Genomic DNA, 26,806 nt, shown 5'->3' with positions numbered 1-26,806 from the left:
TTTCCTCCCAGGCTTTCCTCCCACACACTCTAACTCTCTTGTTTCAGCAGTGAAGTACAGAAGCCTCACAACCCTACAGTAACAGTAACAGTGCAGAGAGGAACGCCGGCCAAATGTTTTCGCATCACTCAGACCAGCGTGCATGTGATCCACCAAAGTGTTGAAAGAATTATATAAAAGTTATTTAGACCTATAAAAGAGAGGGAATCCAAACAGGTGCAGGTGACGCACTGGAACCATATAGGTCAAGAAGATAAAAATGCAGGAACTGGAAAACAGAAATAGCAAAACTAAAACGTGCAACGATAAAAATAGAAAACTCCCTTGATGCAGCTCAAGTGTGGTCATCTGAGTTGTTGTGTTAAAAGCCATATTCCCAGTTTTAATGCGTGTGACTTTCAGTGGCAGAGGTTGACAGCTTGATCTAAAGAGCCTCACAGTGTCAGGGCTGCACACAGCCTTTACACCGGGTTCTCCAGAGGATATCAAAGCCCTTCCACGGCTTATCTAAGTGGCTTTCTCTCTCCACTCAGCTATGAAGGTCAGCGCTACAAAAAGCCCTTTGACTTTAGTCTGACACTTACACATTTATGCAACATGTTTGACTCTTGAAACTGTGATAAATTATACACGACTCTGAGATTCAGTGTGTGACATTTTTCTTCTTTCTACAGAAACTACTTCCAAATTTAAGAGTTCGGTAAGGGTTTAGGGTAAGAATATCAAGGTAAGCCAATCAGAGGCAGAGTAGGGCGGGTCATGTCCTCACAATCCTGGGAAAGAACTATCACCTCCTGTTCACTTTGCTTTCTTTGTTGATGAGTAGTCGAAGCTATGACAAATACACAAAGTATTTAAGTACCCGAGTACTTCTTACGCAGGTGCATTAGATTCCAACAAGAAACATAATGTCTTAATTTACATTGAGAACTTCTCCCATTACAATGTCCTGGAAGCTTTTTGTTAGCAGCACACAGAGTTCATTTATGACATTTTATGTGAAACATTAAATTCATTGAAATGTCTTTGAAGAGACCAGATTTCACCTACCAATGAAATATTACTTTGGAGAAATGCCTTCACACTAAACAATATCATCTCACTTTCAACCTGCAACTGAACAAATTATCAAAATGATTAAACAAAATTGTGTTTTGTGACACAGATGTTGTAAAGATCATCATTCTGTTTACCATCATATCCTTTAGGAAATTACAGTAACAGAATTACACGGGGTGTGATGAAAGAAAATTGATAGAAAAGTCTATGATCTTAATAAAGTTCGGTAACTGTGGCAGTTTTGCACACAAGCATTTATGTAACTGACAATAGAAACTGACTTGCAGTAGGGGAGAACATGGACTAAAGTATGTATCTTGTAACAGGAACGTCAGGAACATGCAGTGAAGTCCACATGAAGTACATCCCATCGTGGAGTTTGCGTGCAGAAAATCTGCCCGAACCAATCAGTTTTGCCATTTATTGTAGAAAAACTGTTTTTTCCATAGTTTTTAAGTACAAAATACAAAATGGAAGAGCTTAAAAGCTTTAAGGTTTATCTTTAAAAAACCTGCATTTTTGAAACAGCTGCACCTACTAAAATCTCTGTTTTCCTGTGAGACTTTTCAGTTTTTGGATTTGGCATTCAGGTTGACCTAAGGCTAGCCACTTTTTATGATCCTGAGCCTACACGGGGTGTTTTATTTTGAAAACTGTCCAGGCCAGTGTAGCTTGAGGCAGCATCCATCAAAAATAGACGAGGTGTGTATCTGAAGCAGAGCGGAGCAGAGCTTCTGGGATGTGCTGCAGCACTGACCAAAGGAATCAGTCAAGGCTGAGGAAGACCAGTGGAGGTCTTGCCAGTCCAGGTGTTTATGCTAGAACATGTCAAGCTGTTTTATATGAGCAACAGCCCGTAAGAGATGATAATGTACTAAGGTGAGATTGACACATTGGACAAATGCGAACTTTAACATGAAAAATTGATTTGAAACTAACATGGTCTTCTTGGACAGATAACTGAACCATTAATGTGTGTTATATGCAAATATATTAAGTACTTGCTTGTGTTGTGGTTTATTTATCCAACCATTACTTTTGTCTCAACAGAGAAGGGTAAAAGTAAAAATGCACGTCAATTTCCAGTCAGATAATGGGGGCTCATTTATCCAGAATTTAAAAAAATGGTTGGTTTTAGTGAGGACATGTGTATGTTGTTCGCAATAAAATATGGGTATTCTAAATACATGCATCTCTGTACAAAGAGGGAAATGAAAAGATGTTACTTTCTTCCCTACTCTCCCCTATTGCATGGCTCCACAATTTTTCAGCTCCAAATATATTGGTTTCTTTGGCAACTTCTCAAGTCACACACACAAAAAAGGAAGAAAATATATGTAATGTAAAGAAAAGAGGCAGATTGTAAAATTAATTTTACTTTAAATAACTCAAAAGTGCTTTAAATACAGTTTTAAATGCAGCTTGCATGAAAGCCGTGTAACAAGGGATGAACACTGTGCTCCTCGAGGACTGAACCTCTGACCCTCTCACTGTGGGGTCGGCTCTGTGACCCGACTGTTACGGGAATTGAACCCCCGGGCTTTGAGCGATGGCACGGACGCTCTAACTGTGGGTCCCCGTGCCTGCCCGGCCACAAACACACGTCAGTGTGAGATTGGTGCCATTGCCAGGACTGACAGGTTGAATGGATGACAGGGCTGTGTGGGCCAAATAGACTGTCAGAGAGAGCTGCGAGGAGATGGATGAGAGGAGGGACAGAGGGACACGGAGAGCATCAGAGAGAGGGAATACCAGAGAGAAAGATGAAGAAATGATGGAGTGCTGTTGTGGCTACAGGCAACACCTGACTCCTTCACTTTCTCTGACTGGTCCTTTCCCTCACTCTCGTCTTCTTCTCTCCTCATCATCGCTTACAAGCTCCGCACAGCTTCACAGCTGTTTTGCACTGGTGTAACACCTCAGAAATGTGTTACAGGTGCTGTCATGTAGCAACTTGACAAGTCACTTATACAAGAATATCTTTTTCTTTTTTCTTTTCAGCATTCTGTCACTTTTTATCAAGTCCTTAAGGCAAAATTTATTAAACATAATCCAGGATGAACAAACGTTCAAAAAACAATTCATGATTTTGTGATCTCTTATCGTCAAACAAAGTTGAGATTAAATTTAAAAAATGTCTTTTTAACTCTTTTAAATCACATCCCCAGTATTATTTTGCACCAATTTAACAGTGTAACAAAATAAATACAAAAATATCGGTTTCTTTGTATTTTTCTATATAAATACAATCAATTTTTCTTGTAAAACAAAATATACCGTAAGCCAGAATGAAGCAACTTCAATCAAAATCAATATATTCAATAATATCACAACAACCACCTGTCATTTTTAGAGGTGCAAAGCTAAGATTCATTAATAGTAAGCAAGCTAACAGGTACATCAGTGTGCCTCACAAGGTGTTTGCCACCTCAAACCTTGTTATGTTTCTCTAAAGGAAAGTGACATCTGTGACAGCAAATTATGCACGAGGCAGTGGAGTGATTCAAGAGCTAGCTTTCCCTCTGTTCCCTCTGTTCTTGTGCTGCTCAGCCTCAACTCTGGCTCAGAGTTTCTGCTAACTTAGCTGCGGCTAGCAGGCAAGAGATCCTGGCTTAGCAGCCTCTCGGTGAACGAGGCCAGGGAACACAGTACTGAGGTGGTTTATGAAGTTTCCTGATAGATAGCACTAGTTGTTTACTTCTTAACTTAACTGCTAACTGTAGGGTTGTTAGCTTGGTGAGCCATGCAGCTAACTTATCTGACTCAGCCCTGGGGTGTCAGGAGCCAAACCCAGCAAAATAACCACCTTTGTACTGTAGTCCCTGATGCCAAACCTGCATTGATCTCACCATGTTCACTGGGAGCTGTGGACTTTAAGCTTGGGTTTGGTTCAGTTTAGGAAACCAAAATCTGGTTATGGTTGGGAAAGATTACATGCATGGATAAAAGGAACCACTGACTATAAACTGCAGTCTTACGTGACTCCAGCCTCCACCCTAAGATGTTTTGTGATTGTACAGTATGACAGTATCAAACTAATTGTGTAACAAGTCTCTCTCATCAAGTTGCCATCACACGTTGTGCTTTGCATAAACAGTTGTATGAGATCCCATCGTCAGAAATACTTTGCCTTATGCAGACTAGTAGCATGCAAAATCTGAAGTACGTACAGTAATTTACTCTTCTTTTCCTGTCCTGCTGATTTTCAGTATCCTTTCATCTCCGACCACACTCTCTCTAAGGACGTTTATACGTGATTTTGAGAAACTGGCAGTAGACTCCTGTTGGCAACTACAAGCAATGCAAGTCTGTAGAGGAATGACATCATCTCCATTTTGAAACTGCATTCAAGTCTATAAAAATCTGAATCCTTCTGAAAACCTTTTTCTTTTATTATTCCCTGGAAATGCATCAAAAGAGATCATGTGCATTTGTTTATTCACAATAGTAACTTTTACTGTATATCAGTGCTGCATAATGGAGCTTTTCTGTTTTTATATCTGCCTCTGAGGCTGTTATGTGTTAGGCAGTTTGCTTTGGGTTATTTATTTCAATTTGCAAATGCCAGCCTTTTAGTCTCGTCTCTATCATTTTGCTTTTTGACACTTTTTCTTTTACAGACTCCTTTTAGTATAGTATATTTTTTCTGAATTAACTTGCCTGTTTGATACAAGTTCAATAAAATGTGAAACATTCCTAAAACAAACCTAAAACATAAAAGGTGGAACCTACAATTTAAAATGAGACTCATTTTGCAGAGACAAGCTTATGCTTCAATGCTGCAGTTGAAATTCCTGAAATTTGTCTTTAAAAGCGTCTGTTGCAGGGACCTGCCTACAGTGTGGAGCTGTGACAGCACTTCTAAAAATGTGCATTCATTTGTCAGTACTTCAGTATTAATGCAGATGAATATTGACAGGCAGATATGCCCTTTACAGCCAGCCATATTGAACAACAATGTGTCAAAAGGCAACATCAGAAAATGTGTCAAAACAAAACTCATCTATACAGGTATATTTCTTCTGTGGTTACAATTTTTCCACCAATTAGCAACATAATTTCTTAATTACTTTTTGCAGTGTTTATTCTAGCTGTGATCAGTAGCTCTATAAGGCACTTCATCATTCGTCTTCATCTTCATCCTTTGGTGGCCAGTTCGGAGGCTGAACATTGGAGTTAAGGTCAGGTTTGTGTGTGTGAAGGTGTGTGTTTGTGTTCCTGCCAATTGTCTAAAAAGGGGTGTGGTAACGAGAGTGACCTGTAGCAAAAAGATGCATAACGTCTAAAAATATTCACATATCATGACCAAGTTCATGAACCGTTCGTTGTAGACTCCTGTTGGAGGCGTCATTGCACTCGCCTGAGTTTATCATCAGTGACTTGTGCCTCACTGGTTACACTTTAGCCAAGCCCCCTGACCTAACTCATGTGACAAACATCATTGAGCCTGATGGAGAGTTCCTTTCTTCCTTGGTATGACTTGTTGCTTCCATCTGCCACACGGCTGCAGGTCCCTCCAGCAGCATTTTCAACATTTTCCAAGCAGATTTTGCTTACTTGTTCTAATTTTGTGGATTTGGTACATTTCCTTGCTTTCTGCACTCCTAGTCAGTTACATAGTTAAAATGTTTCTTTAGGATCGCAACTCTGCACAGGGTCTTTTATTTTGAAAATTGACCGGATTCTGTCTGCTATTTCTGTGTCTTGACTTCTTGCTTGCCAGATCTGCTCTGTGCAGAGTGATGTGGCATCTGTGAAGACTCGGCACGTTTTTTAAGGTGTGACGTTGCTGATGGAATCACAAGCATTGGGGTAGAATGGCTGCAACCACCTCCTGCTGGCATGGCGGGGTCATAACACGCTGCGGCTGTGCCTGGTGGAATCTAGCCGTTAGATATAATCAAAGTAAAAACTTGTAAAAACAAAGTAAAAACAGCAGATTGCATTTTGCAAGTTGAACCATCAGTTTAAACTTAATGTAGGTGTTGATTAAATTTGCAGCCAAATCCAAGATGAATATTTGTACATTTTTTTAAATAATCTGACACTGCACAGATATTATTAAAAAGTAACAACTGAATAAATCAACAATTACTACTAAACTTGTATACTAACATGTTACTATCACAGAGCAGATATATGATATTATTACAGAGCCCAGGAAATATTATATATGTGCTTTGTAGCTCCTGTTTGCTATAATTTAGGAGCAGTTAGGTCACGTTGTTTTCTTCTCTCACTCACTCCTCTTGTAGCTGCTCCTCTGTAGCCTCACTTCTTCCTGCACTGCGCAGTCGGGTTGGAGTTGACACAAATTCTGTGAGTTCTGTTTTCTCTCTCTCATACACACACACACACACACACACACACACACACACACACACACACACACACACAAAACAGCACAAAACTGGGGTGAGAACAACCCACTCTGAGAGTGTGTTTGTGTGTGTGTGAGGGAGAGAAGAGAGATAGTTCAGTCTAGCTGCCAGAGTGTGTTGTCTGTAATATCTGTCTGTGTGAGCAGGGACAGTTATGTAACAACAAAGCAGAATGCACTGTAGGTTCACATGAGTCACACACACACAAATACACACACACGCTTGCACCCGTGCTCCTTTACACACTCTGTCTCGGGACGGCAAGTGAGGGATTAAAATTTATGACATGACATCTCATCACTGTGACTTCACAGTGACAAAGTGTTTGACAACTTGGAACGTGTTTGTCCAGCTCACTTCTATTTATAAAGATCATTACAGTATGCAATGTCTCAATGAGATTTATGAGCCCACATCCACAATGGTTCCTCACTCCTGGGAATTGATGAAGACAAAGACATTCATTACAAAACAAGAAAACAGACACACACGCACATTAAAAAAAAACCTTAGTGCATGAGGAAGAAACAAAAGAAACAAGAAACCTCTCATTGGATTGAACTTCCGGAAATAAACAGATAAATACAACAATGAGATTATGATCCAACAACAGGTCCACTGTAAAAAATCATACAGAAATTTAGTCAAATTAACTTTTTAAATTTATTCAAGTTATCAACTTAAAATTTCTAGTATTTATTGAACTTATAAACATGAATTTTCTAACCTATGAATGTATTGTGAGTGTATAAGTCCAATCAACTAAGCTTCCACAGAAACATGATGATGATGATATTAACAGACTTCCCAGCATGCACTGATTGAGAGTCACCTGAGACTCCTGAGATAGTAGAATAGTAGATAGTAGAAGTTTATTTGACTGGAAAAGTTTTGAATCATTACAAAGTTACCTCAACTTGTCTTTTCAAATTCAGTCAACTTAAAGTTTTAAGGCAACACAGACACCAACTTCTTTGAGTAAAGTGAAATACTTTATTTTTACAGCATTCCAATACTAATGTAGTAAAATCCCATTCCAATAAATCCATAAATAAGTCCAGTATTAATAGTGAGCGTCATTGACTGGTGCCTGGAGATGAGGATGTTTTGTGGACGATGCCAAGGCAGACAACCTGATGTATAAATGCAGAGTGGTGTGAAATAGGGTTGTCATGAAATACCAGTATTGACAATAACTGGAATATTTAAAAAAAATAAAATATTGATATCATGTTAATAATACACATGATAATTTGTGAATCCAGTACATCTTAGAGATACTGTATGCACTTAAATAATATCATTTAATTAGATTACAGATTTTCTACAGATATTATTATATTATTAACTTGAATTATTTTGGCCTGATATTGTGACAGCCCATAACATGAACGATGGAGGAAGTCCACTAACTGATTCATGGCGGCACGCTGGTCCATTGGTTTCACACATATAGTGGTCACTTCCAAAAACAATCCCACTCAGGTAAGTATAATACTGAATCATCAGGGATCGTAACACCCAGTCACATTAATGAGTCACAGCAAGATGCATTGTGGGTTCATATCCTGATTCGGACACGGCCTTCCCGTGTGGAATTTGCACGTTCTCCTCAGGCCTGTGTGGGTTTTCTCTGGGTGGCTCAGTTTCTTCCACCATCAAAAACATATTTATTAGGTCAACTCTCCTGTCAGTACCCCTAACTAAGGTGCTGGCTTAAAAATTGAGTTTTCGTGGGTTAAATGCAGAAATTGAATGGGTTTGTATAATAGTACTTTGTATAATTGTGTATGTCACAATAAAGTTGACCTTTCCCTATTTAACTCAGCCTATAAACTGCACAAACAGCTCCTGAATCAATAATAAACAGTGCATGAAAACCAGTTTCTCTGACAGCAGTTTGTTGAGTTTGTTTCAAAGAAGGTGAAGGTTACTTTAAAATGCATTAGAACGAGCAGACATGTATTTACATGTGTAGTTCTTTATTTCTCATAAAGCTGGGTGTACTCTGCATGATTTGAGCCAACTTTGAGACTCATTTTAGAATCAGACAGTGGCAAACACAGCGTCTGAAAGTGTCATGGCGACATGAGGCGTCATGTGGACCAAAAATATGGACAGTAAAACGTAGCTAGTTTACCTCCAGTTCTGTCTGTAACATGGACACTGTCTCACACTGTCCACATCTGGACACCTGCGAGTCCATATACACCAGTGCCTCTTTTTTTTAAGAAGTTTTGGCACACAGGATGGCACAGATGAACAAAGCAGCATGTTTCTGTTTATTCCAAACCAGTGCCTCTTTCACGACAGCCATATTATAATTCAGTTATAAGACCTTGTTGCGAGCAGTTTCACGTAGGAACTACTTTCTGCCTAGACAAAAACAGTAGCATCTACGTGAAAACTAACTCCCACCAAAACATTTGAGATGCATAAACAGCACCACAGACCACAGGAAAAATCTGTATTTTTGATTTTGGGGTGAACTGTCCCTTTAAGGGGTGTTCATGGTCTGGTCTTCTTTTCATTCAGTAATGTTTATCATCATCGTCATCATCATCATCTTTTATTATTGCAGTGTTAGTTTTAGTAGTAGTAGTTCTATCATTACGACCGTGCTGCAAAGCGGTAGTATTGAGTATATGTATTTGTGTGCGTGTGTGTGTGTGTGTGTGTGTGTGTGTGTGTGTGTGTGTGTGTGTGTGTGTGTGTGTGCGTGTGTTTCAGGTATTGATTGGAACATTTGAACCCTGTGGCCATGTTCCGGAAAGAGCAATGAACACATACGTACAAATCACACACACACACACACACACACACACACATTCACACACATTGTGGCGTGGGTGGCCACTTGACTGCCTCACACACACACACTTAGACACACACACACACACACACACACACACACACACACACACAGCCTGGGGCTTTATAAACAGCCGGGCTTGGAGGTTGTGACTCGCACATCAGTCTCTGCTCCCTCCCTCCCTCCCTCCTTCCCTCTCCTTCGCTCTCTTCATTTATTTCTCTCGTTCTTCATCTACCTGCCTGCTGTTTGTTTTCTCTCCCTGCTCTCGTTAGGCCCGCTCCCTCCACACATTGTCTTCGCTCACTGATCTGCCTCTCTCCTCTCTCTCTGTGTCTTTGTAGTTACATATATAGCAGCAGCAGCACTGTGGGTAGAGACCAGTTGAAGTTGGCTTCCTGCCTGTTGAGATGTGCCAATAGGAAACACTGTGAACAGGGGTTCATGCTGATGAAATTGATCTGCTCAGGTAAGGAACAACACTATTTTTTTCTTCCTTGTTTTTTTTTTTTGTTTGTTTGTTTTTGTGCTTTAATTAATCTCCTGGTATTAAATATATGTGTTCTGTTGAAACCAAGAGGGAAGTAAACTTGATTCTTGTAAGGTAATGTGATAAGAAAAAGCTTCTTCTGAGTATCATGTGGAAAACAAGACTACAAGGCAGCAAAATAGAAAGACATGTATATATGTTTACAGTAATTTAATAATGAAAAATAGCATCAGATGAAACCTAATCTTCAAAATGAAAGAGCAAAGAGGAATATCTTAGATTTGGTGATTGCTAATAACTGTTTTTGTAAAGGAATAGTTGAGATGTTTTGAAGTGGGGTTGTTTGAGGTACTACTGATAGTCAGTGTGTTATCTACAGTGGATGGTGATCAGCATGACAGGGTGAGCAGAAAAATGATTTTAACCACCTAAAACAAGGTCCACCTAAAATACTCAGTATCACTTTAAATGTACACTATATTTAGAATATTTTCACTGCTTTACTTTGTTGTAAGGCAGCCTTTTCTGATGATAAACTGTCCTTATATAAGACAAATATTGCCCTCTCCAAACCAACCAAACCCCTTTGGGAAAAATGGGTTTTTACCTCACAGAACACAGAAGTTGCTGGTCTACTGCTGCCTTGATCTGTTAGTTTGATTGTGTTATAGTTTGACTTTGGTGTTTTAAAAGGATAGTTTAGATTCACCATAGTGACAAAATAACGCAAACAAATTAACTGATCAAAGCAGTGGAAATCCAGCAACGCCCACGTCCTGAGAGGTAAAATTACTGTTTTTCTTTAAGGAGTTTGGTAGCTTTGGAGGGAGCATTATTTGGCCTTTACAGGAGCAGCCTCTTGTCAGAAAAGGCAGTCTGACAGCAAGGTAGAGCAGGGAAAATATTCTAAATATCCCAATAAACCAGTCACACTAGTATGATTACCATCCTACTACACTTAACTTTTTTTTCCTGTTGAAGTTCCAAAGTATTTTAAATCTAAAGAAAAGAGCTTGAGTAAATGACATATTTCAGATTCCATCCATTCATTGTCTATAACCACTTATCCTGATGGGGGGCCTGGAGCCTGTCCCAGCTGACATTGGGCGAGAGACAGGGTACACCCTGAACAGTCACCAGTTTGCAGGGCTGACACATAGAGACAGACAACCACTCACACTTATAGGCAATTAACCTGTTATCCTGCATGTCTTTGGACAGTGGGGGGAAGCCGAGTACCCCGTCAGAACCCACACAGACACCATGCAAACTCCACACAGAAAGGTCCTGCTCAGCCACAAACTCCCCAGACCCCCAGGGGATTTGAACTCAAAGCCTTCTTGTTGTGAGGCAGCAGTGCTAACCACCGGACCACCGTGCTGCCCATATTGCAGATTACCACAGGAAACAGAAGGGCGGTAAACACAGAAGTAAAATAAATATTTATAATCACAAGGACACATCACTTGACACCTACTACACACTATATTACATGTTGAATATTGGGCAGTCACATACAAGGTTATTATAATTAATTAAAACTAAATTTAAAACCTAACAAACCCCAAAACAAACTCAACAACAACAATATTGTGTACTTACAAAATAAAAATATACAGAGAATAAATTTAGCAGTTGAGACTGGGATGTCTACATGACAGTGAATCTGTGGCCTTCACAAAGGGTTGTGTTTGTGTTGTAATGCCTGACGAAGATCTCCCCCTAGTACAGTAATTTAAACAAGACTAAAACAAATATTGAAAGTAATAAAAACTTAACTGAAACAAGCAAACTTTAAATAAACATAAAAACATTCTGAAAAATAAAAAAGTTAATTAATTTGGTAAAGCAATACACTGAGAAATATAAAAACGCTCTTATAGTCGGGGTTATCAGTCAGTGTAATATTGATCAGTTTGATCAGCATAGATTGATATGGCAGCATCACAACAATAATAATGTAATTGGCCTTTAAAATCACGTCAGTCCACCTTTTCTATGATTGTCCGTTTGTGTTATCAACAAAAAGACTTTCAGTTTTAGTTTAGTCTTTACTGACAATAAAGTTGTATCGTATTGCGTCGAATTGTGTCGTACCATGAAATCATGCCATGTGATATTATATTGTATGGTATGATATTGTACTGTATTGTGGTTCTTGTGAAATACTGTGGGAAAGAAACAGAAGTCGTGTCCTGTGTGCTCCCACAGTATTTCGTGATTTGTTGTTGTTGTGGGTATCCTTTGTTTATTTTTAGCTGGATTACAGGTTGAGCTTTTAAACTCCAGAGAACAAGGTAGACATATTTATGGAAGCTTCCCTTCTCAATAAAAGATGAATCGCTGTCTTATGCAACAACTCCTCCTGACCACACTGCAGGCAGGAGGAGGAAGAGACTGAAGGAGGGAGGAATGGATGGATGAGCAGATGGATGGATAGCTGGATGGATGGACAGATGCATGACTTTTATAGATGTGTGTGTCTTCCCGTCACGGCTGCCTTCCAAGAAAACTGTCAATCCTGCTTCCCTCCTCTTTCTCACTGCCATGCATCTTTCAGGCGTCCTCCCTATCTCACTCTCTGTCCTTTTGACACCCTCTTTATATCTGTGTCTCTTTCTCTCCATCTCTCACCTTTTATGTCTCCCTAATTCTCTCCGTCCGACTCTTTCCCACTTTCTCTTCCCCTCTCTGATCTATTATTCACGTCCCTCTCTGACTCTTTCTGTCTCTCCCTTGACACCTGAAATCCCTCCGTCCGCTGCAGGGCGTTTAGACCTCCACCAACAGTGCGTCCCTCCCAGGAAAAGAAATAGAATGATGAATAAAAGAACAGAGTGAAGAGACAGATAAAAAGCTTTGGCATGGGCAGCTGTATAGATATGTCAAGGTATTCCTCCACGCAGCTCATTGTATAGGTTGACATTTTACACAGTCCTGTATAATCCTACAAAAAGACTGGTTGCAACCATGGCAGATTCAGTCAGGACAAGACGTTACACCAGAGTGGAAAATGTAGTATTTTAACACAACTGAGGCAGCTCAGTAACTCCATGCTGTGTTGTACTTTTTAAAATCTGAATTTTTTTAAAGTATCCCACATTGTAATGATATTCAAGAGGTTATTTTTGTTCCTTTATTTCACCATTTTCAAACTGCATTTTAACAACAGAAACAAATATATAACTTAACTTAAATAGAGATAATTTCAGACTTCACTAAATCAATCAATTTCACAAATATGGTTATTTTTTTAAGACCTGATATCCTCTTTAAGATAAAAGAAAATAAAGTTTTCCTGGACCAGTCATAATCAGACAGAGCAGAAGACAGAAAAATAGGACGTCCATCTCTTATTTCTGGATGAAAGAACAATAAACATACCACTTTTATTTATTATCAATCAAAAAAAAAAAGTTTGTGAAAGTATAACCTGAATATCAGGAAACATTCATAATTTCATGATAAAATTGTATTTAACTGACTCTCCTTCATATTTACGTAATGATTGGTCAAGGTAGTTCAGCTGGTATTGCTACAGGAGGTTGCTGCTATGGTGTTTTGAAAGAAAGTCAAAGAGAAATTAAGTATATTTTTTGACTGAATGTGCACAATAGGAAAAGCTGAAGAGATATGTGAGGAGTTTTTGGTGACTAGACCCCATAGTTCGGCTATGCCATAATTTTAATAAGTTTTAAGAGTTCTGTATGTTTAAGACAAAAAATACAGAGGGGCAGGAATCAGAGAAAAAAGTTGCAATTAAATCTGTCTGCTATTTCAGCACCACGGACAGAGACAGAGACAGCACAGCATATTTCGGAGCCATTGTCATGGCCATAGATAAATTATACAAATCTCAGTCAGATAAAGAATCAATTAGTTAGGCAGACTAGACTAACATATTCAACTGAGCAACTCTCTCTGCTTCTAGGGGATGGAGAGGGGGGATGGCAGGTTGACAAGGCCAATAAATTTTGGCTATTGTGCTAACAAGGGGGGCGGCGACCCGTCAAATAGTCTGGTCATGTCATAAGCTATAAAGAAATTTAATACATGGAGATTTCTGATGAAATCACTGGATAGACCCATGGAGAACTGGTTCTGATGACATCTGGAGTGGAACTGGGGGAAGGTGGGTCAATTCAATCAGACACTGAAATTACTAACAACAGCAGAGAAAGTAACACTTTTTAAGTTTGACAGCAATAAGACAATTGGTTAAATGTGGTTGTGGCGAAGTCTGACTGGTTTAACTGAAAAGTGAGAATGCCTCCAGTCCGCTGATTGAGTTAGAAGCCAGAACGGAAAATTTAGCAGCAAGGACAAAGTAGCAACAAAAGCATGAAGATATTGTTGCTGTTCTCATTTAATTAGGTTAAAGAAACGTGTGATAACTTGTCCAAAACTCAAAATTCTAGATCAAGTTTAGGACTTTTGACTCAAGATCAAGATCTAAAACATACTCGCATGTTGTATGTGTGCTGCCAACACACAACCAAGCCTAAACTACTGAGATCAGATGGCAAATCAGACACATCAAACACTTGTGAGTTGCTTTTGGAGCAGTCATATGGGTCATCTTGAACCCACCCAAAGCAAGGTTGTGTTAAAAAAAAATCAGTCAGCATTCCTCGGTTACACAAGGGTTCTAAAAACTTTATCCTGACCCACCTTTTGGGGCTTTTGCAGTGTGTAAAGGAGGCTGATGTGTACCACATGGCAGCTGTTTGTGCCCGCGGGTCGCTGCTGCCATGCCCCAGAGAAGGGTATGTAGTCCCCAACTGTCAGCATAAACATCCACATCTGTCTCCATATTTTGAAGAGAGCAAAGGTCATTTTTATTTTATTTTATTTACAAAGTAAACAACTGACTTAAAGGGAAAGTTCAGATTATTTGATGTAGGGTTGTATGAGGTAGCAAGGATATTGATCAGTGTATTACCTACATTAGATGCCAGCTGACATGACGGTGGTTTGGAGAAGCAGAGAGAGAACCACGATGTCTGCAACAAAATTTTAGCCACCTGAAAATGTGTATGTAAAAGAATATATTAGTTTAAGTGTAGGCTATGTTTAGAATGTTTTCACCACTTTATGTTGCTGCCAGAGAGCCTTTTCTAATGGCAGCCATCATACTAAAAAACCAACCAAACTCCAGAGGAGAAATTAGTCATTTTACCTTGCAGAACACGGGAGTTGCTGGTCTACAATTGCAATTTGTTTGTGTTATTGTATGATTTTGGTGAATCTGAACTATCATTTTAAAACACTAAAGGCACACAATAACACAAAAAAACACTATCAGGATGAGGCAATGTAAGTAGTAACATCCATGCTAAGCAAAGTAAAATGACTGATTTCACCTATGGGGTTTGGTTGCTTTGAAGAGGGCAATATTTGGCTTATATAATGGCAGTTTCCCCTCAGAAATGGCTGTCTGATGGCAAAGTAAAGCAGTGGAAATATCTAAATATAGCGTACACTACTGATTTTTTTTTAGGTGGACCCTTTTTTACAGTGCCTAAATTACCTTTTCTTACTGACCCTGTCCCCAGGAATTTTTTGGAAGAATATAGCAGTGTCTTTGTTACCTTAGAATAAACTGTTTATATATATATTTAGGCCACCATCTTTCACCGCCATGTTTTTACAGTAACCCAGACCAGGTCTAGATGTTTTTTTTTTTGTTTTGTTTTGGGGTTTTTTTTGCAAGTTTTGTGGTCATTGTAATTTCTCCTGCACAATTGGAAGGGGAGGGTGAGGCAGATGTTAAAGTACTAATGTACTCAGTTGGTTACAATCTTCAACTTTACCTCTAAATGCTACTAAACTCTACATACTGGTCCTTTAAAGTTTAAAGGATCAGTGTGTAGAGAACTTCGAAATTTAAACTAAAGTGCATTTTTCTGTTTTGTTAAGCTATTTTCTTGCTCAAGCTAAAATTAAGAAATCACATAGCTGTTAAAACAACAAACAAAGAAACAAACCTGTTATCATGTGCTGGTGTTATAGTCCAATACATGGTGTCTCGAAATCAGTCATGACCTTGACCAATAAAGAAATGACAGTGTCATAAAAAGTGACAGATTATTTAAACAAATCAGTATTTGTGGGCACACCATATACTGTACACAATAAGTGTTAATTGAGAGGTCCCATGGGTGCTGGTGTGTGTGTGTGCACTCAGGCTTCACCCTCTCATATCACTGCAAAAGATAAAGGCTAAACACAATCTACATATTAGAGCACTGGCATGTGTGTGCATCAGATGAGTGCATATCTGAAATGGAATCTCCTCCTGTTCCCCCTCGCTGCACACATCTTCTATCCATCTATCAGCGATGCGCCACAATGACTCGCCTTCCCGCCACCGAGCCATCAATCATCACATTCCCATGCTTTATGGAAATGGGAGGGAAAACTTCATTTAACGGCATTTTACCTTCTATCTCATCCGCCTATCTCTCTTTGTCCGTCCATCGATCCGTCCGCCCGTCCGTGCTCGTGTTCAATCTAGTCACAGTGTAAGGTCGTTTATTTAAATCTATTTAAATGGATATGAGGCTGGTGCATATGCAGGGAGATTTCACGCCCCAGCAGGTCAGCAAATACCAAAGCTGTTCCACCTCACTAACCCCCCGTCAGGACCCATAGACAATTAAGACACACCACAGGTGGTCAAGTGTGTGTCTGTGTCTGTGTGTGTGCCCCTGTGTTTAGAGGAAAACGAGTATCAAAGAAAAAGTGTGTCTATCCATCTATCTAGACAGATGGACGGATGGATGAGGTTCTTCTGGAAAGGCTGACGTTATATCCACAACCATTTGCTTCTGAAGAACCCTTTATTTTTTTTTAAGATAGGTTTTGGGCTTTTTTGCCTTTATTGGATCGGACAGCTGAAGAGCAGACAGGAATCAGGGTGAAGAGAGGGGGGGGTGACACACAGCAAAGGGCCGCAGACGGGAGTCAAACCAGCGGCCACTGCAGAGGACTAACAGCCTCAGTACATGGGGGGGACGCTCTACCAACTGAGCTATAGGGCCAACCTCTGAAGAACCCTTTTTGAAAAAAGGGTTCGTCAATTAATCTTTAAGATAAAGGACCACATTAAGAGCCTCTTTCATCTAAAGAACCCTTTTTTAGAAGAGAGTTCTTCAAGGATTGATGAAAGCCTTGAAGAACTCTTTCATCAAGGGTTCGTCAAGGGTAGATAGATAAAACTATGGGTAGATTGAAAAAAGTTCTCAGAAGAACCTCCTCAGTGTGTTCTAGATAAAACCCTTGGAATATAAAAAGGTTCTCAGTAGAACACCCTGGGTGGGTTCTTGCTAGCACCTTTAGAGGGTGGAAAAGTTCCTGACAGAACCTCCAGAGAGTGTTCTTGGAAACCATTACACAATAGAAGTGTTCTCTGTAGAAAGGGGGTTCGAGGTGATACCTTTCATAGATGGTTCTAGGTATAACCCTTAACATTAGGTTCTACCCATCCATTCATTCGTCTAGAATAAAATGCCTGTAGAAGCAGGGGACAGAGGTGATGGAGCATGGCTGAAATAAAAAGAACAGAAGGATGAGATATAGATGAAAAAAGGAGAGCAGTGAAGGGGGGAAAGGTACAGTATAGGAAGTGAAATGGGTGTCAGGGGAAACAGCATCACTCTCGAGGGGAAGACGAGGAAAGGAGAGGCGCGGAGAGAGAAATTGAGGGAGGTGGCTTGGAACGTTTGAGAGGATAAGAAAAAGGGGAGGGAGGGAGGGAGGGAGGGAGAGGGTAGGAAGGAGAAGTGAAGGGTAAATGTCTTTGCTAATGTCTTCGGTGCCAATATTGACTAACGCTGGCTCCCTTTGACTTCAGTCCACTCGCTGCATCCTCCTCTTCAGTTCATTAGCTCTGTCATTTAGAAATGGACGTATTGGCTCAGCTGTTCAATGTCGCCATGAATGGATGGATGGATATGTAGCGTATCAAACATTAAAGGACCATACAACTTAAGCTTATTTACTACGAAACATTATGTAATATTTACTCACAAGACAGTATTACTCTGAAGATTTTCCAAAACATACCACACTGTAGTTAATCTGTTTAGATTGATAAGTTTTCATCCCCTCCAAGCAGCACTTTAGTTTATGTCCAATGTCCAGTGCCAGTGCATGGGGGGTAAACCCATAGTCATACATAGCTAGACGCCACATAGGCCTTTGGATCATACGTAAACATCACTGCTATATTGGAATAGTCAGAACGGGCCTGTGACGAACACAAGTAAAGGGGAAAACTGCAGTTTTTTTCTGGATAAAAAGCACTAAGACATTTACATTCTTAAGACAATTTCAATGAATCATTTTTGTATTCAAGGGTTCATGATGTATGTGGAGTAAAGAACAATTTTCTTAGTCCATGTAGATCATCACCTCTTGAACATATAATGAGTCACTGAAATTCTTGAGAAATGCAAATGATGTAGTGCACTGTAAAAATGAAAAAAAAACAAAAACAAAAAAAAAAACTCAAAATTTCAAGGCAATAGACAACAATAGATTTTTGAGTTTTGAGTCAGAGTCAAATTCTTAAGTCTTGAAAAAGTTTTGCTGACCTATAATCTTTAGTTTAATTAACTTTTCTTCTTTACATAAACTTGAATCTTTGAGTTTTAGAAACTGAAAATATTGCATTTAAAATGTAAAATGTTAAAATTGATTTAGTTAATATTTTCAGTTAAAAGTACATAATTTTTCAGGCACAAAAAAAAAGAATCAGGTTCACAACTCACTGTGAACAAGTTGCTTAAACCCAAAGGTTCAAGTTTATCTAAAGAAGAAAAGTAACTAAAGATTATGGGTCAGCAAAAGTTTAAGTTTACTTAAAAACTTAACAACCTGAGCTGAAAAATCTATTGTAGTCCATTGCCCTGAAATTTTGAATTATCTCAACTATTTTTTACAGTGCTTTTTTTTTAAGTGTGCATCAAGTTTAGTACGCTCCTTCTGAATATAATAAAATCTTAATCAGTAATTTCCGCAGCAAATTAATGGATGAGAGAATAAAGGGATAACAGCTTAAATATTTAATCAGCTCTTCAGTGTGAATGAATTGGAAATGTCTGGATAGACAGATTGAGGAGAGACTGGAGTACAGATGGATTCATTTTTACAAATCAAATGGAAAAAATTAATATGTAAAAGAAAAATGACTGTCAATTGGTTGTGATGGACAGACGGATGCACTGATGTTTACAATATTGCGATCTCAATACTTTGAACTACAACATGTTATGCAACATGGTTCAGAATCTGTAAATGTGTGTGTGTGTGTGTGTGTGTGTGTGTGTGTGTGTGTGTGTGTGTGTGTGTGTGTCCAGAGGGGTAGAGGCTACACAGAGGGCTGTGTGCTGCAGCTGTTTTAACATAATTAAACATCACCTCTTCCTCCCACCCCTCTACACCTCTATTTCATCATCTTCTCTCCCTCCTCATTATCTCCTACACAGCACTTCTGACAAAGAAAGAGGGAGAAAGAAAGAAAGATGGAAAAGGGCAGGAGCCTCACAGGGGATCACACATAGAAAGGCAGAATCAGACAGCGTAAGTGTGAGTCGAGGAGGGTCAGGGGGAGAAAGAGATCACAGTCGTATAATTCAAAAGGGAGAGGCCTGTCTGAAATGGGCTTCTGTGATATGATGTTATGACTATTTTGGCTTCTATTCATCAGACTGCTCCAGTTGCCATGAGCCACCGGCACTTACTGGATTGGATGTAATCCTCCTCCTTCAGTGACCTGATGGACGAACAGATAGAAACACTTTCAGGCAGATTGTCTGATCGGTTGGTTGGCAGAAACAGACAGATTTTCAACAAATCAGTCTCAGTCGCCATGTGTTAGGGACCCTTCTATTTTACTGGACAAATTTACAGACTTTGAAACTCCATGGTGCTGTTAAGAAAAAAACAACAACATAGTAATACATTTACATATATTAAAAAACAGTTTCTAAAGAAGCTCCTAATTGAATTTTTTGCTATGACACTTATTAAATTTATTATTATCATTAAATTAATAATAAAATAGGATAAAAACTAAGGAAGCAATATAGACAGCGATACATGTACAGACCCAGGAAATGATTCTGTAGTGCGTTTTTGAAATTACGTCAGGTTGATTGTCCATCAACCTGGAGTTTTGTGTTTCGTGTCCTGTCAGCTCAGGGTACGATCCACCTGTCAAGAGCAACGCCTCGATCCAGGATGCTGTGGTGGTCTCTGTGTGGGCGTGGCCAATTTATTATCATCCCAACTCATCACATATGAAATGAAATGTCAGCGCCTCTCACAACTGATACTAAGGCAGAAGGTACTATTGGCTGCTGTATCTGACGCACTCAGAAAACAGTTTTTAATACATGCTTAACGCTCTGAAAGCATTACAGTTTGGTTTGGGGTTACCATGACTACAACTATTGGGAGAAAATGCAATAAGTTGTGGGTTGCAGTGAGCCAGCACCAAATGAACATATTGTATCATTTCCTGTTAGAATATGATGGTGAAGTATGTTAATATTTTTGTATACTAACTGCTAACACAATAGTATATAGTACGTACTGCCCAGAATTAGTTTTTCAAGTTTAAAGTTTATTTCATTTATGGAGCACAAAGAGCAAGTAGATTTTTTTTATGGTGTATGAATTTGATACACAGCTTAAGTCTCTTCATTCTACTTACTTGCTAAGGTGTCAGTAGTGATGCTGGTGTGAATCCCAGCATGCATTTAGTGTAGGGGCATCTCTGCCTTTTCATGCAGAGAGGCAATTCAGAAATTGAAAAAAAGAGGCATAATGTCTGTATGTGATGCTACTTGTGCTACTTGATGCTACTTACTTGAATGGATGCTCTCAAGTCTGCAGGATGGGCAAGACAAGTCCAAAAACGTCAGCTGAATGTGACAGGGTGAGACACCTGTCAGTCAGGAAAATAATGTCCCCGACAGAACAGGTAGGCGTAGGCGCTCCTATCTGTGAGGTGGCAGCGCAAACAGTGCTACAGAATTATGAAAATATGTGCTTCAGGACAGTGTGCTGTTGAGGATGACACCCAGGGTTTTGAGGGAAACAAAGACCTATGGAATTTGTTACGTCTGACAAAGTGGAGGACCCAAATGCAGAGAATAGTAGACAGAGAGGAGAGTTCAAAAGATATTTAATCCACAAAAGGTCAACAAAACTTACAGGAACCAAGGCAGATGAATCCAAAAAACAAGGCCAGGCGAATAAACCCAAAAAAAAAACATACACAAGACAACACTAGGGAACACTGGTAAGCACGGAGACAAGAACAAGCGAGCGAGTGAGAGAGACAATGAACCGACAAAGGAAGAGGACAAGACACAGGATTAAATACACTAGGAAGGGGAAGGAAAACAAGACACAGGTGAGGGCAATCAGGAACAGGTGAAAACAATCAGAGATCACAAAGGGTGGGAACACAGACAAAGACAGGAAGTAAAACCAAAACACATGAGGGAGGAACAGAAACTATCAAAATAAAACAGGAAACAACCAACCGGAATCCCAAACCATGACAGAATTGGCAATAATAAGAGAGGAATTGTCAGGCTTAGCCAGTGTAAACTGAGTGCTAACAAGGACTATCTACCTAGCAGTCAGAAAGATACCAATAGAAGATAATCTCTCCAACAAGAAAGTTTATTTTTTCCAGCTGTTATGGCTTTATTGCAGACAGGTGTAGGGAAGCTGTTCATTGACTCACAGTTTATTAACATTTAGTATCCACATAAAATGTGCTACTTCATTAGATGAAAAAAGAAATATTCTGCTCCATCTGGCCAGCTGTTCTTAGCGAGGTGAGAGGAGGAAAGGGGCGAGGGAGGACAGGTGTTGTGTTGTGGCTTGTAGCGAGGCGAGGTGGCAGTAACAGGAAATTAGTCACATTGTCCCCAGATACATCTGAGCCCCACGCTCTCTGGTGAAAACAGTAATCACAGCACATTTTAGCAGATGGCCTCAGTGGAAATGGTCAAGTGTGTACATGTATGTGTCCACACAGCGCTGTAACCTACTCTCTCTCTCTCTCTCTCTCTCTCTCTCTGTGTGTGTGTGTGTGTGTGTATACAGTGCACTGCTGAGGTCTTGATTGACCAATCATAGCTGGATTTAAAGTGCTCCCTGACTATTTGGAGTTGAATCTATCTCATTCACAAACCCCTATTGACATTTCACAGGTAATGGCCAATCATAACTTGATCTGCAGTGTTTACTGATCAATCAAGCGTGGATTTACAGAGATCATTGACCAATCACAGAAGGATATACTGCAGGATTTATTTTCAGTCTGGTTTATGCGACAGAAATGCCATTGAGTATGAGTGATTTATATGTGCATTTCTTTTAAATAGAAACACACGTTTATTCACACACCTTTATTTATTTAAACAGGTTTTTCTCTAAGTCTGACACAATCAGACCACAGGACTCCCTTTAAACCTCTCAGCCCTCCAATGCACCTGCTCATTAAAACATTTCTGTTCCTTCTTCCGCCAACAGCTGCAAGCAGATTTCACCATGAACTAACTAACTAAAAACTGGTCCAGATCCCAGTAAAGGAAAAATCATGCCAATGTGCAGGTTTGAATGCAACCCAACACTCTCCCACTTTTTGAGGAAAATCTTTTAGCTTATTTTCCTACATGACATTTTAATGAGTTAAGTTTATTTTCTGTGTGGTCCATGTCCATTTATTCTGTGTACATGCTGTGACAAATCAGATATAAAACATATGGAATAGTCGCAACAAAACAGAATAATCTCGTGTTATAAAATGTGACAACACTTCACTGAAAACCTAATACTGCTGCATCATAATTCCCATAATTCATGAGTGGTGATGTAATCAGAATTAGGTCTGATTAGCAGGTCAGCGACTGTTTTATGGAGATAAATCCAAACAAGTGACCACAACGATAACAACAAGCAACGGTGGGAGCTGAACAAGTGAGGGGAAGGGGTAGATGATTAAACGAGGGGTAGGGAGGAATGTGGGCCAGCAGGGTGTGATAATCTGTCTCTCTGCCATCCATCCCACATGGGAGAGAGAGAGGAAGAGAGAGAGAGAGGAAGAGAGAGAGAGAAAGAGAGAGAGAGAGATTAAGGGGATGTGTGATGTATTCTGACCCATATTCATGCACACCAGTGATGTTTTGTGACCCACATACTACCTCATCTAAATACACATCCTAATTTGATACTGATACGTGTGTGCGTGTGTGTTTCACACTCAGGATGAAGGCACTACTTTACTTAGAATACCAGCGCAGCACGGGACTGTTACAGGTTAACCTACATTGATGCCAGTAAACTTTGAGGTTTTAGCTAGCAGAGGATCCTGGCAGCTCAGTGGGCGACTGTTTATTTTGTGACTGAACGTTAGAGCTGTTACATTCAGACAGATGTATTCATTCACAACCACAAAACATGCAGTTAAAATCAGGGGTAACTTTAGAAATGTTTGAATAGTGGACCAGACCAGGGGCACAGTTTTATAGAAGTGAATAAAATGGCAAAAAAAAGACACACATTTAAAGCACCAGTTCTTAGGAAATATCAGCTGTCATTTTAGCACCTCCTTATTGTTGTTTTATGTCTCTTTGTGGTTATATTGTATCACTTTTTACTGGTCTGTGTCTTACTGGTTGATTCCACCAAGCACGACACATCTGTGCTATGATTCTGATCCGTTCTCCACACGGCTGCAAGCCCCACCAGCAGCGTTTCAGAAGCATTTCAGCAGCGGAGCGTTTTGCCCGCCTGATCACGTTTACTTGCTCAGATTTTTCCTTTCCTTGCTCTTTGTGCTTCTACCATGGATAAGCAGGCTACGTGGTTAAATAAATTCTTTTCTGTCCGTCTTCATGATTGTATTGGAAATCTGCATGGGGTCTTTTATTTTGAAAATTCACTGGATTTTGTGTTTTTTTGTGGTTAGTTCATACATTTTCGAATAGTAATTTTGCTTCTATTTCTTGATGTTTTCTTATTCTTTGTGGTCATTTTTCATGTTTGTCTGGTATGAAGGTCTTAGTGGTCATTTTGCATCTTTTTTGTGGTTGTTTTGTTTGTATTTGTGGTCATTTTTTGTCTTTGTGTGCTCACTTTGCATCTCTCTATAGTCTTTTTGTATCTTTGTGTGGTCATTTTCCATCTCTTTCTGGAGTCGTCTGAATGACTTTCCAACAAGAAATGTTAACAGTCACTTCTGGGCCTGTGGCCCTGGCCTTGAACCCAGAAGGCACATTCAGTTATCCATCCATCATACTAATAAGCCAACTACCAATCACCTTCTAAATCCAGTTGGAAGGCACCAAGGGGAAAGATAAGATATTAGGTGGGGCCCATGCGCCTGGTTAAAACAGTACATTTTCTCCAGAGAACCATCCTTCTGCAATAAACACAGCAGCTGTTGAACATCCAGTGACACAATACTTGTATGATCAAGTATTAAATCTTTAAGACAGAAAGACAAATGAAAAAAATACAGTGAGCTCTATCTGCAGTCATGCAGGCAGGGTGATGCTTTGCTCACATTTGCCATTTTTTTGTATGTGATTACCCTCTGTCAACATCAAATATCACCTATGATTTACAGCATACAACTTTTTGCCAGGAGTCAGCAAAGTGCATGACTCGTCTCACCCTCTCTATCCATTGTCACTCGGTTCGTACCGCTGCACCTGTCACTCATTTTGATGAGCTGTCAACCTTGAAACAGCATCAGGCCTGAGGTTGAGGGAAGCAGTGTGTGTAAAGCCTCCACAGGCCTCATAGAAACTCACAGTGAACACACAGGATTACAAGGTCTTCTGAATATGTGTTTACCTTGCTAGAGGCATATCTTTGTTTCTTTATGCTTTCCAATATCATTGTTGGTCTGACTCACTTGTGATGTTTTCAGACTCATCTGTATGTAGCCACAATCAGCTGACTGTTTGCCAGCCACTGTACACAGGGGAAAGTAGCTTAATACAAATAGTCCACTCACTTCAACCAAGTGCATTTTAAGTATCATCAAATCATTCTCTTACATAAATGTTTAAGGCAGGAATTACAGAGTAGCCTTTAACATTACAGACTTAATCTACCTGTGAAAGTCATGACTTTCTGTCATTCAGGCACATGCATCTGTTATACAAATGTTCGTTATATCCACAGTACATGGTCCTATATGTGCAAATGCATGGAAGTGACCATCGCTTGAATATCACAAACACATCTTAGCCATTAGCTGAGGATGTGAGTTAGTGAATATGTGTATTGTGCACATGTGACCGTGCCCTTATTCAGACATGGCAGGACCAGCCCGTTCTCACCCCCAACGTCAAATATGACAGCTTGGTCAGTGCCCTTACTTCAGAGTATGATGCTGTATGTACCGTTGTAGCATCCTTTCTGGAGGCATCCCTCTAGCATTATGCTTTGATGTGCCGTCAAAGTCAAAGTGACGTAGTACAAAGAGCAAGAAAGTTGGATGAGGAGGGGTGAATGGATGGGTCAAACAGACGCAGGACTTGAGTCAATGTTGACTTTGTTTTAAGACATTACATAAGTGACAGAACTTTTTCATTTTTCATTCATTCAACCTTTATTTTATCCCAAATCATTGAGAGAGTGCCCTCATTTACAATGATGTTGAAAGTACCGTTTGAACAGAAAAATACAAAGAAAACAAAAGAATGTACTATTTTATAATTATGGTTTTAAGGTGACCTATGGGCACAAAAGGCCAATCTTAAACAAATCAGTATCAGTTTAAGTGCACGCTACATTTAGAATATTTTCACTGCTTTTACTTTGCAGTCAGGCAGCCTTTTCTGATGGGAAATTAATGTTATATAAGCCAAAATTCACTCTCTCTTGCTCAACCAGACTCCTTTTGCAAAAGCAGTAATTTTACCTTGCAGAACACAAGAGTTGCTCATCTTCCCCAGCCTCAATCTGTCAGTTTGTTTGTGTGATTCTGGTGAATCTGAACTAACTTGTTAAAATGGAAAAGTCACAGAACAACACAAACAAACTAACAGACTGAGGCTGTGTCAAGAGCAGCAACTCCCATGCTGCGAGGTAAAATTACTGATTTTGCCAGTGGAGTCTGGTTGGTTTGGAGACAGTGATACTTATATAATGGTGGTTTCCCATTAGAAAAGGCTGCCTGATGGCAAGGTAAACTATCTATACTACAAACTATCCCTTTAAGTTAAAAGTAGGATATTCCAGCCCCATGGGAGGGAGGGATTTTCACTGTTGCATCCAGGGCCTTCCTCTTTTTCTCCTCCTCCTCTCCGTGCTCCAGTGGTAATGTAACATGAAGGTTTAATGGCCAATGTCCTCCGTCCACCAACATCAAAAACATCCGAGTATCTGTTCGATACAACAACAGGAAGGATCACAGCGAGAAAAGGTGGGGGGGACAGAAAGACAGCACTGAAAGACAGTGAGGCAGGAGGGTGTGCGTGTGAGAGAGTGATGTTCTCTTTGAGCTCTGTGTTGTCCTTTGACCAGGCTGCAGGAAGGTTGAAGCTTTTCCAGCACGCTACACAAGTGAGGGGATAACATCTGTCACTTTGTGTCCCAGCCACAACTACATCATCTCCAAATAAAGATACTGTGCGTCTTTTACTGTAAAATTTTAGTTTAGGGATCCCATGTTCAGTTGTAAATTTTGTGATTTTGCATACAATACACAAGCTTTGGTGTTGATCATTTTAATGTCATAATCAGTGCAATCTTGCAAAAATTCTCATCTGTCAAAATATTCTCTTCATTTTATTGCACACCATGACCGTACAGTCGTGCCTCCCTCCCTGTATTTAGGTTTTGCATGCTCAATAGATGCAGTCATGTTTTACTTGAGTCTTTCTGAAAGGGATATTTTTAGTGTTGAGACTGCTCACGTGTCAGTAAAAGAGGAACAACATTGTTTCTGCAAGCAGTGGAATATCTCTGGCATCCCAAAGGGATCGGAGACTGGAGGTCATCCTGCTGTGCTGAACACACACT

At 39.7% G+C, this 26,806-nt stretch overlaps 1 protein-coding gene across 1 annotated transcript in view; it reads left to right on the top strand.

Annotated features, from left to right (window-relative positions):
* The first annotated feature begins 9,449 nt into the window (after positions 1–9,449).
* bean1 (brain expressed, associated with NEDD4, 1) overlaps positions 9,450–26,806 on the top strand; it is a 46,798-nt gene continuing 29,441 nt past the window's right edge. Inside the window, exon 1 of the mRNA XM_084736044.1 lies at positions 9,450–9,721. Within this exon, the coding sequence (XP_084592170.1) occupies positions 9,697–9,721 (25 nt within the window). The 5' untranslated portion in view covers positions 9,450–9,696. The remainder of the gene's footprint in view (positions 9,722–26,806) is intronic.

This window comes from Lutjanus erythropterus, chromosome 14, assembly GCF_056507025.1.
Source record: "Lutjanus erythropterus isolate fLutEry1 chromosome 14, fLutEry1.hap2, whole genome shotgun sequence".
Lineage (NCBI taxonomy): Eukaryota > Metazoa > Chordata > Actinopteri > Lutjaniformes > Lutjanidae > Lutjanus > Lutjanus erythropterus.
The sequence above is the reverse complement of the archived record's forward strand: the minus strand, read 5'-3'. Positions and strand labels throughout refer to the sequence as shown.